Here is a 15,798-nt window from a genome sequence, read left to right as displayed (position 1 = left end):
GCGCCCCCCGCCCCCCGCCGTCCCCATGTCTGTGAGCACCCCCACCGGGAGCCATTTGCTGGCAGTTTCAGAATTCCTGGGTTGTGTTTGCAGCTTCACAAGGGGCTGCTTCCCTTCACAAGAGCGCGCCTCCTCTTCACAGCAGCCTGGGCTGACGGACGACAGCCTCTGCAGCGGCTCTGACAATAAAAGCGATAGCGGATTTGACTTTTTGGTCTGCTTCCTGTGTTACTTCCCTCATCGTCTGCGGTGGTTCTTCCGCTGCTTGGCTTGGCGTCTCTTCCAGCGCATGCAACTCCTTAGAGACTGTGTGTTTCTTGGTGGTTCATACTGGCAGGTCGGGGTTCTGGATAGACTTGCCGGTTGCAGGAATGTCCTTCCTCGGGCCAAGGGAGGGCGCCCCTGCCTCCCTGTGAGTGGATCCCAACGGCAAGCCCGTCCACGGTCCCCGCGAGGCCCTGGGGCCCATGGGTGGGGCCGTGGCCAGGTGGGGGCGAGTGGATCTGCCCTTCTGGGCCCTCTCCTGTCTGGTTACGGCGTGTGGCGGCGGGATGAAAAAGGGTCACTCGTAGGCCGTGTGCGGAACGACAAGAAGCCTGGAGGGCCCCGCCACGAAGGGGCAGCCCGCTCAAGGGCAGTCTCGCTTTTATTTAGAATCAGCCAGGAGAGAAAAAGGATCAAGGAAGCCAGCAGGCAAGCGGGGAATGCAGTGCGGGGGATGCGCAAGCAGCTGGCCCCAGCCAAGTTTGGGGAATCGGGGAGAGTCAAGGGAGCCTCAGTGTTTGCTGCTCGAACCACAGCAGCCACCGCTGCTTCTGCACGTGCTGCTTTCAGCAGGTGCGGATCCCCGCGCCAGGGCTTCCGCCACGAGAGGTTGCTTGTTTCAAACTTTCCCTGTTTCTGCACAGAGAGGCACAGGGAAGTCAAAGCAAAGAATAATCAAGGCAAAGACACAGAACAGCCGAGGCACACGGTGATCCAGGCGCCCCCACACGCCAGCGTGGACCCTGCTCTTGCCAGGGTACCGCCTTCTGCTACGGCCCAGCACCTGCTTCTGGAGCTTCCTTTACCTGAACTTGCATCCTCGGCCCTTGCACAAACACCGGGGTCTGTGCCCGGGGCGGGCCGGGGAGGGCTGGCACGAGCCTGGTGATGCCCTTCCTGCCGTCACCCAAGCACCCAGGCCCGCCTGCGGCCGTTTCTCTCCATGAAGCTCTGGGCTTTGGGACCCCTTCTTTCCCAGCTGTGCGGGGTTAGTACCCCTTGGTCTGGGGGTTCCCCGTCCCTCTGCATCAAGTCTTACACACCCCCCTTCCCGTTTCACCTTTTCTCTGCTTCCTCCGTCCACTTGGATTTGGGGAGAGGAGACATGTGTGGGTTCTGTCGGCCATCTTGAACCCCACGCCCCCCTTGTGCCTGGAGAACCAGGTAACGGGCCAGGGGACACTGACGAAGCAGGGCCTCGGGCTGCTGTGTCCCCTCGGCCTTGTCACGAGACGGGTGCAGGCTCCTTTGTGGGAAGCAGCTGATTCGAAACCAGTGAAGGGCAGAGTTTGGAATTTAGCCGCGACCAGGCACAGAAGGCGTGTTTGGGAGACTGTGAGGGGCGGTGGAAAAGATCAGTCTCTGTGGCTTTGGGTGCAGAGTACCTTCCAGCTTGGCGCTGGGGGGCAGCCCCTTCCATGACACCTGGCCCCCTGCACCCCTGCCCATGAGGCAGGAAGAAAATGCCGTGGGGCTGCCCGACGGCCCTGCCTGACACTCGGTTCCCTCTTTTACTCAGCAAACACTGAGCCGGTGCCTCCGGGTACAGACAGGGCTGGGGCGCTGGGAGTTTAAATTCCCCCTTGTAACGAGCTTTTATTTTGGAAACCCCTGGCTTGGAGGTGGGAGCCTGGGAGATCTAGGCCAGAGCCCTGGAGCTTGAATGGGCACACAGATCACGCTGGCTCCTTGGCAAACGCAGGTTCCGTCTCTGAAGGTCAGGGTGGGCCCGAGGGTCTGCGTTTGTGCGGGCTGGCACTGCGGCTGCCCCACTGACCACACTCAGAGAGCAGGGGAGAGGAAGCCAGTGTCTGCCAATGCCTGCTGCACCCTTGCTGCTATGCCGGGGTGATGCAGGGGCCCATGGGAGCCCCCCAGGAACAGAGCTGCCTCTTTGGCCTATGAAGGAAACACTGTGCCCACCCCCAGCCCTTGGCAGGCCCTCGGCTCACTCTGGGGTCAGCCCAATCTGCAGATCCTCACTGCCCAGCATCTCACAGCCCAGGCTTCGTGCCACCCCAGGGGAGAGTGCTAGGGGCTGGGTCTGCCCCAAGGGACAATACCCATTAGCTTGGGGGCTTGGGCTGGGGAGACCCCTCAGGACGCTGGGGCTGGCTGTGTTTGGCCTGGGGGGTCTGAGTCAGATGTGGCCTGGGCCCACCCCTCCATCCCTTTTCAATGGTCCCCTTCACTCAGGCACAGCAGGAAGAGCGTTGACCCTGGGGCCCGAGACCCTAGTAGAGCCTGCGGGGAACCCAGAGGGAGCCCCAGCATCTCCTCACCCCAGCGGCCCCCAGGAGGGAGGGGCGGGCCGGGAGCCCAGCTGGCTCTGAAAGGCTGACTTCACCTGGCCAAGGAAACCGAGGAAGGCCACGGGCCGGGGCCCGGCCACTGTCTCATTCACGCTCCCCACCTCAATCCCGGCCTCCGAGCCCAGGCACTGCCCGCGGCCATTTCCAGCCTGGAGGTCACCCCCAGGCCTCCGCCAGGAAACACACCAGCAACCACGGTGGTTCTCTGAGCTTCATTTCACACGCGTTAACTCGCGGCGGTTCTGAAGGGCTCTGAAGGGCTGGGCAGGCAGAGCCCGCGGCTGCCGGCGTCTCCCCCTGAAGCCGCCCGGGAACGCTTGGGGGACAGGCGCCTCCGCGAGGAAGCGGCCCCGGGGGACACGCTGGGGGACACGCTGCCGTCCCGCGCGCGACCACCAGGTGGCAGAGCAGCCGCGCCCAGCCCGGCCCTCGGGGCCCAGGGAAAAACGGAAAATACAGATTAAGAACCACTTTGGCCTGGGAGCGCAAAGTCAGCTGGAGATTCCGGGCGCCTTCTGGCAAATCCGGGAGGGTTGACCTTCTGCTGTAAGCAAAGCCAGGAGCCACCACGACAGGCAAAGGGTGGGGAAGCAGAGAATATTTTTGTTCCTGCATATGGAAAAAAAGGAGAACGTGGCAAGAATTCTCTGGAGGACACGTGGACTGTCCAGCGTCACCTCTAGCCCAGAAGTTCCCCAGGCCGCCCAGGTCCCAGTGCAGCAGAATCTCCTGGGGACTTATTTTAACATGAGGCTTCCTGGGCCCAGCCCAACCATATGGCCGGCCTGGGAATCTGCATTTCATCCAGCCCTCCTGTGGCTTCTGGTCCATGCTGAGGTCTGAACCACCAGCAAGGCAACTCTCCTGTTTTGGGGTTCAGAGAGGGGAAGTCCCTCATCAAGGTGATGGTCCTGGGTAGGAGAACCCCTGCAAAGAGAGTGTTTGCACAAACAGAAGCAGGAATTATGCTCCTGGCACTGGAGCTAAGCCCATTACCTCTAGATTCTCAAGGCCTCCTGAGGTTCAGTTTGGGTTATTTCTTTTCCCATCCCTCCCATTCAGCTACCTTAAAATTTATAATGAATTCCTGCCTGGAAAGGTCCCGCGACCTTTAAGCAAAGGTCCTGGCTTGAAATCCAGGCCGCAGCCCTGGCTCTCCGCTCCTGGCCCAGCACCATCTTGACTGAGCTCTCCAACCTCGGGGAGGTTCTCGAAGTGCAGGGTCCAGAGGCCGCCCACGCCTCACCCACACTCCCGTGCCTCAGACTGCCTTCCGGGGGGGCGTGGCCTGGCCCTCTCACACCCTGGGAGGGGACTTGGGCTCTCGGGCTGACCCCAGTTCTGACCCAAATCCTGAATTCTGGCCTTTAGCTGGGATGTCACCCTTGACATACTAGGGTCCACCCTGAGGCTGACCAGGGGCACCAGGCAGAGCCCAAGCTGTGGAGTCCAGTTAAAATCTGCTGGGTGGCCTGCAAGCTGCCTGCCTTCTCTGAGCCTCAGTTTCCTTGTCTGGGGGTCAGCTCACCTCTCTGTTGGGCCGCCATGAGGAATGACAGCTGGCATGGGCACTGAGCCCTGGAACCACAGAAAGGCGGCCCCCACCACCGCGCCAGGTGCTCATGAACGGCAAGAGGGTGCCTCCGCCATCGGTTTTACACAGGCCCAGCTCCCGCCAAGGACTCCCAAGGAGGCAGGCGGGGTGGGTGGGTGGGAGGGAGGCAGGCGGGGGCGCCCCACCCTGCAGCAGCTGGTGAGCCCGGGCCCCCAAGCCGAGATGGCCCAGCCACTCCTTCCCGCTCCAGCAGCAAGTGGGCGGCTTGCCTGGCCCGGGAAGAGCCAGGCAGGGCCGGCGCCGCCATGACACACCCCGAGTGGCTGAGGTCAGCATACCTGGCTCTCGGCGCCAGGACCAGCTGAGGGGCACCACCCAGGGGAGGTGCTGGGGTGGGACCGGTCCCCACTTCTACCCAAGCCAGGCCGGCATCAGACACTGGGTCAGGGAGGTGCAACTCTCCTTGCCTCCCCGTCTACAGCCCGCCCAGCTCCAGGCCTGTGAGGCACTAGGGCGGCTGCCGGGAAGTCATCGCAGTGGTTTCTCCCTGAGGGGGCGGGGGAGGCTCACACTAATTTAAAGGCAACTTGGCACTTGAAATGGAGACTCCCCACCATAGTGCATCTGCGGGGGGCCCTCCTGGTGCAGTCTGGGGAGGCCCCCAGTCAGAAAGGCCGCCCTGAGCAGCCCACCCTGGAGGACCCTGCTCGGCGCCCCCGTCTGTGCTTTAGCTCACGGCCCGACTGCCCGCCCGCTGGAGGTGTTTGTCACCAGGGCCCCGGCCGAAGAGGCCACAAGTTTTGGATGTTCAGCTCAAGGAATGCAATGAGTTGCCAGTGTTGCTGCGGCGCCTCTCGCCGGGACCCACGCTGAGATTACAGTTTAACCGAGGCCCGGAGGCAAAGGTCCAGGGGACATTTCCTTCATCACTGTAACTCAGTAACATCCCAACATCTCATCTCGCTGTTCTCGTTCACTCTACTTGACCTTTCGCTCCTGGTCCTGGAGCACCTGTGGTCCGGGAGCTTTGCCCCGGCTCCGAGTGGCGGTGCCTGTGAGTGGTCACTCTTTGTCGCTCTTGGTGACCACTTACCATGCAGGTGAGGAGCAGTTTCCAGGCATCTCAGAACTGACTCGACCGGTTACCCGGCAGGGGCCTTTCCTGCTCCGCCAGCAGCGAGCAGAGTCTGGTGTCCGGGATCCCACTGGCCCGCGTGGCTCCGGGAGCAGCCCGAGCTCTCCAGGACCCTGATGCCCAGAAACCCAACTCGTGGGCACAGCAGCTCTGTCCATGGCCTTCGAGGACCTCTTGGAGCGAGTTGGGGGCACCGGCCTCTTCCAGGCCCTGCACATCCTCACCCTGCTCCTCCCCTCCTTCTTGCTGCCTTCCCACCTGCTGGGGGAGAACTTCTTAGCCACCACCCCTGCCCACCGCTGCTGGGTGCCCCTCCTGGACAATGGCTCTGAGGCCTCGGGGAACCTCACCCCCGAGGCCCTCCTGGTCGTCTCCATCCCGCCCGGGCCCAACCAGGGGCCCCACCAGTGTCTCCGCTTCCGCCAACCGCAGTGGCAGCTCCTGGAGCCCAACGCCACGGCCAACTGGAGCGCGGCGGCCACGGAGCCGTGTCTGGACGGCTGGGTGTACGACCGCAGCACCTTCACCTCCACCATCGTGGCCGAGGTAAGGCCTCCCGCAGCCCCTTCCTGGGGGCGCGATGGCTGGCCCCCGCGGCTGCCAGGAGGAGCTGCCCGTCCCTGTTCCTGGGACTGCCGCCCACTCCCTGCACACGTGTTGACGGACACTCCCAATGGTCCCGACTGATCAGGATGGACAGGGAGGCTTCAAGGAGCTCAGGCTCCACCAGTGGGTTCACCGTCAGTCAGCGGGGCAAGGCAAGGGCTCCCCACGCACTTTCTAAGTGGAAGGTGCTGCCCCAGGAGTCCCCCACGGTCACAGTCTCCCCACAGTCTTAGGAGGTGCGTCTGAATGTTGTCCTCATGTGATAGTGATCAGATGGAAGCCCAGAGAGGTTGAGTAACTTGCCCCAGGACACACAGCTAAAATTTACCGAAACGTCATTCGACCCAGGCAGCCAGGGGCTGGATTCTGGGTCTTCATCCGTCTTCTGTCCTGCCTGGAGCTTGGGCTCGAAGCTCCTGGTGCATCCTGTGAGCACAGGGGAAAAAGGGGTTCCTGCGGGTAAGGGAGGGATAGCAGAAGCCACGACATTTCAGTCGAGAGAAGGAATCTGTCCTGGCAGGTGGGGAGAGCCCAGCCAGGACAGGGGTGCAAGCGGGAGCAGGGCTGGGTGTTGAAGGGTCGTAACCAGGCCCAGGGTGTCTCAGCACAGAATGGGAGGGTCCAGACCCGAGGGTGGTGGGGAAGGTGGGGGGACCATGTGGGTGGTGGTGAGAAGCCTGAACTTTAAGTGCAAAGGGAAGTCGTCAGAGGCTTTGGGGCAGGGAGGTGACGTGATCTGAATTGAATTTTCAAGAGGCCACTTTGCAGGGTGGAGAGTGTTCTGTCTGGGGGGGCTCCGACCCCAGTATCTGGGTGACAAGCAGGAAACAAAAGGAGAGTGGGGAGCGAGGCTGTCAGGAAGGACTGACGGGGACTTGCTGTTTGGGCGGTGGCCAGGGTCCTGGGCAGGCTGAGCCCCGTGAGAGCAGTGACGTGTGTGTAGCGGGAAGAAATATCGGGTGACCCCGGAAGTGTGGGGGTGAAAGAATTCAACAGAGACAGAGAACAAAAAAGGCAGATTTTTTGAAACACACTGCTAAGAGGAGCGGCGGGCGAGACGGGAGGGGTCCGTACCCCAAGAAGGCTTTGAGGCTCTCTTACACGCCGTTCTCGCCGGCTTTCTAACATGGGGTGCCAGCTGGTGCCAGGCATCTGCTGGGATGTCTGGTCTCAGGTGCTGGCCTCTGGCACAGAACGTGTCCTGGTCTCTGCTCCTGCACTCCTGGAGCCGGGCTGGTTTCTGCCCGTGGTGGTGGGTCTTGTGGCTGGTTCCCAAGGCAACCCGCGCTAGTCCAGCCTCCCAACCTGCCTGCTGGGCACGGACGGGGGCTCAGTTTCTAACCTTGTCATTTGTAGCTGAGGAACAGGCTCGGCCGAGTGTGGGAAGTCACTGAGCCCACCGGCAGTGGTTCAGCCTCTGCCCCCCTCGTTCTGCCAGGCCCACGCTGGCCCACCTCTGCCCCCTGGCTGCTGTTCCCGCCCCAGAGCCAGGCTGGCACGCTGTCCTGCTCTTCCAGTGGGACCTGGTGTGCGGCTCCTGGGGCCTGAAGTTCGTCAGCCAGTCTGTCTACATGGCTGGGATCCTGGCAGGGTCCATCACCTGGGGCCTCCTGTCCCACCGGTGAGTTTCTCGAACCCTCCTGCTCCCATAAAACAGAATGAGCATGGTGGGGGCGGCGGAACTACTGGGTGAACGTCCAAGTTCCTAGGAGGGGGGTTTCCCCTCTTCAGTCAGGGTCTGGCCGGGAGCCCAGGTCCCCAGGGGCAGTGCCTGAACCTGGAGGCAGGTGGAGCTATAGGAGAGCATGGCCCTGCACACCTGCTGTGGCCGGTGCTGCCTCCCGCAGCCCAGACCTTTCTGGAATACCTACTGTGTGCCTCAGGGAGCGACGCCTTCTGAGGACGTGATGTGCTATGAAAATAGAATTACTCTCCCCCCTTCCTGCCTTCTTCACTCCTGCTCCACCCGCCTCCCCTCCCCTCTGCCTTCCCACCGCCCACCTCTCCTGGGCTGCAGCCCCACGGACCTAGTCCAGAGTCTCCTCTCCTCCTGCAGTGCTGGCAGTGCCCCTCCCTCCACGGCCCCCTGCAGCTGGCAGGCCTCTCCTCCCTCCTGTAGTTTCAATGTGGGAGCCTCCCCTTCCCCCTACTGGATCCAGAAGTGAGCCCCCCTTCTTCTGCTTCCCTCACGCCCCACAGTCACACCTTCAGCCCCTCCCCTCACAGCACCTGTGCCCTTGCCCAAGCCACCAGCACGCCCGGAGGCTCCCGCCTCCACTCCCCGCCTCCCCCCTCCCCCCGGGCCTGGCAGGGGAGGGGTGCTGCCCACACTCCGCGTGGCAAGCATGAGCCTCTGCCCGGCCCCACCATGCTGTCTCCTGGACAGGTTCGGGCGGAGGCCGATTCTGAGCTGGAGCTGCCTGCAGATGGCCGTGGCCAATATCAGCACCATCTATGCCCTGAATTTCCTCACCTACTGCTGCCTCCGATTTCTGAGCGCTTCTGGGCTGGCGGGCGTTTTACTGACCATGAACACCCTTTGTGAGTCCCGGCTCAGCCTGCAGCCGCCACGGAGGGGTCGGGGGGAGGCCAGGCCGCTGCCCACGGTGCTCACCTGCAGCCTCTGCCTGGCCTCGCAGTGGTGGAGTGGATCTCAGCCCGCAGGAGGGACGGCGCGGTGATGCTCCTGGGGTGCACCTTCAGCCTGGGCCAGATGACCCTGGGCGGCCTGGCCTTCGCCCTGCGGGACTGGCGTGCCCTCCAGCTGGCGGTGACGGTGCCCTTGTTTGCTGTCTTCCTGCTATCCTGGTTGGTACGGGGCAGTGGGGAGAACCTCACTGTTCAGAAGGGGACCAGAGCTCCTCCCCCCACCACCTCAGCAGGCCATGGGCCCCAAGATGCTGATGGTCACCATGGCGATGACATGAGGCCCTCCCCGGGAGGGGCAGGTCTGATGTCCCACCCAGCCTGGACGGGCACTGACTGGCCAGCTCAGCGGTGGCTCAAATGATGATTAAAAAACATATTCGTGACTAGTCACCAACACTGAAAAATTGGGAGATATTTACAAAGAAATAAAAATAATATTTCTACCTTGAGAAACTGGGCGATCCCGGGGGCCCAGACCAAATTCAGGCAGAGGTGAGCGACAGCTGCCCTGCGCCCCTTGGGCCCCCTCGGCCACATCGCCCGCCTGCCTGACCCGTGGACTCGCGACGGGCATGGGGCGAGGTGACTCTTGCTTTGGGTGCTGTGAAAATCCCCAAGGTCTTAGATGCCAGCTTGGGTGGGGACTGGAGGGAGAGCATGAAACAGACACAGATTCCGTCCCTGTAACTCCTCTTGTGACCGAAGTCAGAGTCGAACACACCTGGCCCAGGTGAGCCAGCTGCGGGCGGCAGAGAATCAGCACTCACCCACTCGTTCTCAAATGTGCACTGCACCCCTGCCCCGTGCCAAACGGGGTTAGACACTGGGGTTGTATCGGCAGTAAAACACTGGCCGCACGGAGTTCATTACCTCAACAGCAAGAAGGAAGACCATGCCATAGTCACACTTATTCTGCCTCCCCAGTCACACTGGTTGTGTCAAAGGTGCTGTTGGTAATGCCAGGTGTGGATTAACGCTGAGGAAGACGATGTTATCGCTGTTTTCAGATGAGGGACTAAAGCCCAGAGAGGTTCAGTGACTAGCCCAAGGCCACACAGCTGGTGAGTGCCAAAGGGCTTGAGCCCAGGCCTGGTTCCTTTCCCCACTGTGTCCAGGTACCTGTGATATTCTGAGCTTCCCTGCATGGTGGTGGTGGTGGTGGTGGTGGTGATGGCCGAGCTCCTGTGGGCCAGGAAAATTGTTCTCTTCACCAAGGAGACACTTCTCCTGGCTTATCTGCCCCCTGGCTGGGACGAAGCAAAATACTTTAATAAAAATCTCTTGTTTCTAGTTGTTTCTGGATGTTTTAAATGTGATTTTTTTAAAAAATGTGTGTTGTTTTAATTCAGCATGATTTGTGCTTTCTGTCATAGAAATGGGCACAGTCACCATGCCAGGGCAGCTGCCTGGCAGCCAGGAAGCCAGGGTGGCACAGGGAAAACAGCACAGCCAGGCGCTGGGCCTCCTCTTGCTCTGAAAACCATCAGAGCCCGAAAAACATCAGTCATACCACGGGCAGCAGGTGCAGCAGTGGTGCAGAGGGAGAGGCGCTGCCTTCACTCACTCCCACTGCAGCCGAGGATCTGCTGCCAGCCACCCTCCTCTTCCCCCCTGCCCTGCACCTGCCCTGGGGGACGAGGCTGGGATCTATGAAGAAAGCAGAGGACCCGCCAAGCACACTTGCTTCTTCAACAGGTGGCTGCCAGAATCTGCCCGGTGGCTGATTATCATGGATAAACCAGAACAAGCACTTCGGGAACTCCAAAAGGTGGCCAGAATAAATGGCCAAAAGGAAGCCAAAAATACGCTGACTATAGAGGTGAGACATGGCCGTTTGTATCAGCCCTGACCTGGGGAAGGACATCTGCTGATCTGTTGTCCCAGCTTCACCATTACCACCCATCACAACCTCCACACCATCAGGATCGCTACAGAACACCCATGTCAACACCACTGTTGTCACTTTTACATCTCTGTCATCATCATCATCATCACCACCACCACTACCACCATCATCCTCACCACTACCACCATCACCATCATCACCTCCGTCATCATCATCACCTCCATCATCACCTCCGTCATCATCATCACCTCCATCATCACCACCATCACCATCATCACCTCCGTCATCATCATCACCTCCATCGTCACCTCCATCATCACCACCATCACCTCCATCATCAGCATCACCTCCATCATCACCTCCATCGTCACCTCCATCATCACCTCCATCACCATCATCACCTCCATCATCATCATCACCTCCATCATCACCTCCATCATCACCATCATCACCTTCATCACCATCATCACCTCCATCATCACCACCGTCATCACTTCCATAATCACCTCTATCATCACCTCCATCATCACCACCATCACCATCATCACCTCCATCATCACCTCCATAAGCAGTTGCACCACCACTTACATTAAACCTGCCTTTACCACCACTTTCTACACAAACACAACTACTATAACTACCAACAATAATAACAATACCACTGGTACCAACACCATCAACGGCATTACAACTATCTACACACCCACCATCACCTTGTCACATCCACCCCCACTCGCAGCTGCGACTTCATCACCGCCAGCGTCCCCAGTACCATCACTAACACCATCATTAGCATCTCTGCAAAACACCATCAACACCATGGCCATTACTGTCATCGTTGCCATCATCACCATCATTACTACTACTGCCACCAATAACAACCGTGCAAGCATTATCAGCACCTTCCTCGCCTCAGCATCTCCCTCATCAATCACCTTAATCCACACCTGTTGCACACTCACCTCTCAGGGTTTCTCGGTGTGTGTGGGGGAACAGGATGCGCTTCTCTGAAGACAGCTGTGCCAGGGATGACACAGAGCTCCCTGGGGGCAGTAGGAACAGGGAAGGCTTCCATGTGGAGGCAAACTAGAGCAGACCAGGCCCACGAAGACTGATGGGGCACTTGGGGTGTGGTGAGGATCCAGGGGGGCTGGAGTGGGCATGCCCTGAAGAAGAGGGGCTTTGTGGAGTCACTGCCCCAAGCAGCTGGCAGCCCGTAGCTAAGAGGGCCGCAGCTGGGACAGAGGACTCTTTCAGGGTAGTTGGGCCAGGTCTGCGGGAGAGCCCAGCTCGTAGCTGTCAGATTCCCCCATCACTCCGCCCACCTGGACCCCCACTCCCTGGCATGGGGGTGTGGCAGGGTGACCCCCAATGCTCACCCTGTCCCCTTCTCCCCGGAGGTGCTGAGGTCCAGCATGCAGGAGGAGGTGGCCTCTGCGAGGGCCCAGGGGGCAGTGCTGGACCTGTTCTGCGTACCCCTGCTCCGCAAGAGACTCTGCAGCCTGTTCGCAGTGATGTATGTGATCTCCATCACCCTTCCTGCGGAGGGCTAGGGGTGCCAGGCTGTCCCGGGGAAACCAGCACCTGCAGACTCACGGGTGCATTTCTGGCCAGGCCAGGCAGACCCCAGGGGCAGAAGGGGCAGCGTGAGCAGGAGTGGTCAGGAGGGCCCTGCAGGAGGCAGCAGGTGGGGGGGCAGCCCGGGGCCAGGATGGCGCCCAGGGCAAAGGCAGACCCACATCCCTAAAGCACAGTGCCCCGGGGAGCAGAGGGCACCCCACTCAGCAACAGCCACACTCAGAGAGGACAGCACGTGCAGTTACCAGCACCCCTGGACACGCTCATGAGATCAGCGCACTCACTCCCCACTTCACAGATGGACAGTGCCCGGGGGCGTCTGATTGCCCCGGGAGACGGAGCCGCTGTCTGAGCCCAGGCAGGGCCACCTCCTCTCCAGGGGTCCCCCAAGCCTGCCACTCAGCAAGGACTCCTGCCCACCCCAGGAGGCCCCCTGTGAAAAAGCCTGTGAAACAAATTCAGTTAAAAGTCTTGCAGAAATGCATGCTGAAGAGGGAAAGTCAGGTTTGATGGGGACTTAGTCTCAAAATAATGCTTTATTTTCGGCTATATTTAACCACAGGTGGGTTACAAAGGCAAACATGTGCCGCCTGTTAGAACAGAGCATGGAGAAAACGGTTTTTTTTTTTCCCCTTGATAAATTAGAAGGAGGTGGGCCCTTCCCTCAAAGCCCTTCCATGCTGCCTTCCCGGGCGCTGGGCGACCCTGTCCTCAGATCACAGGCGGGACTGGCAGCGCCTCCTGGCTGTCCCCACCTGTGCGGTGACCCCAGCTAGCAGCAGCTGAGGCTCTAGTCCCAGCGTGGCGGCTGCTGCAGTGCTGCCTTCCGGTCACCCTCACGACGCCGGGAAGCACCGTGGACTCCACGGAATGCAGTGCAGCGCCGGGCGGCCAGGGGGTGCCCCCGCAGGGGCGGCAGGTGACAGGCGCCCACTGGGCACAGCAATCAGGTGACACCGAGGGGGGATGGGATGAGCGTCCCAGCAGAGCTGTAGGTCTTGGGAGCGGGCACTGGGGATCACCTCCTGTGGAGACGCAGGGAGGAGAGGTGCCAAGGGAAGGAGAACACAGGGGTGGGGAGGAGAGGGAGGAAGGGCAGGGGAGGGAGGGGCGAGGAAGGAGCAGCAAGATGTGGTCAAGCAAGGCCCTGGTGGGCCTTGGAAGTGGGGGACCCCTATGAGTGGTCCCTCTGGTACAAGCAGATGTGTGGGGGATGCTCTCCCCAGCTGTGGCGGAGCTGCCGGGAGTGACTGCCCGCCCTGGGGGCAGCACGGCCCTGTCTACTATCAATCCCACCGTTCAAGACAGAGGCGCTGGCGTGGGGGCGGGGCCTCCAGGTCTCAGCTGGCGGGCGGGAGCCGGGGTGTGACCAGGAACGAGAGACAAAGGCAGAGCCCGGGCAGTTGGGCCCGACCCCAGGCCCGGCCACAGGGTAGGGGCGGGGTCTTCAGTGGGTGCAGGCACTGCACCCCCTCCTGGGACCCTGGGGGCTGGCCCACATCCGCAGGCTGGGGTGCTGCGGGCAGCCAACTTGGGGGGCGAGCCTGGGGGCGCAGGCTGGGGCACTCGTGGGGGCCTCTCGTCTCGCCTGCAGCTTCTCGCTGATGTTTTCCTACCACGGGCTGGTCCTGGATCTGCAGAGCCTGGGCGGCAATACCTTCCTCCTCCAGGTCCTCTTCGGGGCCGTGGACTTCCTGGGCTGGGCCACCCTCGCCTTCTTCCTCAGGTTCTTCAGGGGCCGCGTGGCCTTGGCCACCTTCCAGGCTGCGAGCGGCTTGTCCATTTTGGCCAACGTGCTGGTCCCGCCAGGTGAGGTGCAGCTGCTGACCACAGGGTGTGGGCGTCCTGCCAGTCCCTGCGCCCACCACCTGCCCCGTGGGTGGGGACGGGAGCCTGCCATGACCAGAAGGGGCTGGAGGCCGAGAGGCTCTGGTTGCCCGCAGAGAGGCCAGAGAAGCTTGTTCCAGAAGCAGAGCTGGGGCTGCCCCAGGCCCGGACTGACTCTTCTTTGGAACGAAGCTGTGGTGCCCTGGGAACCCTCTCCAGGTCCCCTTATTGCTTGAGGCAGGGGTCTGGGGCAGAGCCAGGGTCATGCAGCCTCGTGGCAGCCGAAGCAGGGGGGACCCCAAAGGACAAGGAGCAGCCGGGAGGGGCTGAGGTAGCCCAGTGAACCCCACGCAGCCCTCAGAGACTTTCAGAGACAAGCCCTTCACAGTCTGGAGGACTCTTCAGAGCCCCACGGGCAGGCCGCAGGGGCCCGCAGGTGGAGGGCGGCCGGTCGGGGGTCCCTGCAGGCAGGCTGAGGGATGGGGGCAGTGAGCCGGCAGGGCCCAGCAGGGGGCCTGGGCTGGCATGACCTTCTCTCCCCAGGAAGCAGCACCCCAGGGGCCCAAAGAGCCCTGCCTGACCACACCAACAGGGGGCGGGCCTGCAGCGACCCCATGACTGCCTCCATGCTCCCCGCCCCCACCCGCCTGGCTTCTTGCCCTGCCCCCCACTGCCGGACCTCTCTGGCCCAGGCTGGCCTGGCCACTCAGCAGACCCCCCTCCCCTGCCCCCCCACAGACCTGCAGGTGCTGCGTGTGGGCTTCGCTGTGCTGGGGAAGGGCTGTTTGGGCATCAGCCTGAGCTTCTTCAGCCTCTACAGGCCAACGCTCTTCCCAACTCCGCTGCGGTAGGTGGGCTGTGGGGTGGGGGGCTGGGCACCCTGCAGTACATGGGGTTGGGGGGCACTGAGGGGCCCCAGCTGCCGCCATAGAACTGAGTACACACCTCCTGGCCCCCAAGGTGGAGGAGGACCGCCTCCAAAGAAGCTTAGGCTGGGACCCGGCTTCCTAGGGGCCCAGTCCAGCCCCTCCCTTCACTCATGGCGCTCGCTGCCCTGCCTGCTCCTGTTCTACCTTCCTCTCGTGTACACGTATAGATGCGGTTGATAGTACATGCAACGCCCAAACTGGGAGCTCAGTGGCCCCCCAGGAGCCCCCAAATGACTTAAGACCAGGGAGAGCAGGGTGGGTCCAGGGAGTTCCCAGGAAGGACTCCAGATGCTCCCAGGAAGCAGAGGCCCCTCTGCATGGAAAAATCTAGGTGGGCTCCCCAGAGGGGGCGGCGCTGGAGGACACCTTGTGGAGGGCAGCTCCTTCAGCCCAGCGTTCCCTCCCAGTCAAGAGGCTCCCCACTCCGGTAAAGCCCCCCAGAGTGGCAGCCGTGAAAGGGCTGGGTCCCTCCCCCACAGGATGACGTCAGATGGCCTGATAATGTCAATGAGTCGGCTGGGAGCCGCCGTGGCCCCCCTGGTCAGGATGACTCAGCAGACCCTGTCCCTGCTGCCTCCCCTCTTCTACGGCATAGTCCCCGTCGTGGCCAGCTTCCTCCTGATCTTCCTCCCAGACACCCAGGGGCTTCCACTCCCTGACACCATCCAGGACCTGGAGAGCCAGTGAGTGACCCCTGGCCGCCCTGGGAGCGGGGCCGGGTGCCCTCTCACCCCTGGTGTATCTGGATGGGGCTGCAAGAGTGGCGGCAGGCCTGGGTCAGAGAGCCCGGGGTCAGAGGGCATCCTGGGCGGAGAGGGCTGGCTGGGCCGGGCCCGCTGCCCCATGGCTGGCAGTGGGCTTGTCGTGAGCACTTCCCGACGCCACACCGGGGCAACCGCATGAGGGCTCTTGAGGGCGTCAAGTCTGCCATTTCAGAGACCATCTAACCACGACCACATGCGGGAGGCTCTGAGAGGTGAAGATGCCCCCGGGTCCGACAGGGAGACGAGAACCATAGGCAGGAAAGTGCCGGGTCCAGAGCCCCCTCCTGGGACGCTTCCCTCCTGGCCAACTTACTTACCTGGCACCAATACTGA

The 15,798-nt window shown here is 61.7% G+C and overlaps 1 protein-coding gene across 1 annotated transcript; it reads left to right on the top strand.

Moving 5' to 3' along the window:
* Positions 1 to 5,422: 5,422 nt before the first annotated feature.
* On the top strand, positions 5,423 to 14,734 carry SLC22A11 (solute carrier family 22 member 11; the record flags this gene model as incomplete). The annotated part of the gene is made up of 8 exons (XM_084252481.1): positions 5,423 to 5,812; positions 7,390 to 7,493; positions 8,259 to 8,413; positions 8,512 to 8,680; positions 10,217 to 10,340; positions 11,768 to 11,883; positions 13,540 to 13,754; positions 14,511 to 14,734. The coding sequence occupies 8 exons, from the start codon at positions 5,423 to 5,425 to the stop codon at positions 14,621 to 14,623; spliced, it is 1,386 nt and encodes a 461-aa protein (XP_084108607.1). The 3' UTR covers positions 14,624 to 14,734.
* Between the last annotated feature and the right edge of the window lie 1,064 nt (positions 14,735 to 15,798).

The sequence above is a fragment of the Talpa europaea genome (genome assembly GCF_964194135.1).
Source record: "Talpa europaea genome assembly, chromosome: 1".
In the NCBI taxonomy this organism is placed as follows: Eukaryota; Metazoa; Chordata; class Mammalia; order Eulipotyphla; family Talpidae; genus Talpa; species Talpa europaea.
The sequence above is the reverse complement of the archived record's forward strand: the minus strand, read 5'-3'. Positions and strand labels throughout refer to the sequence as shown.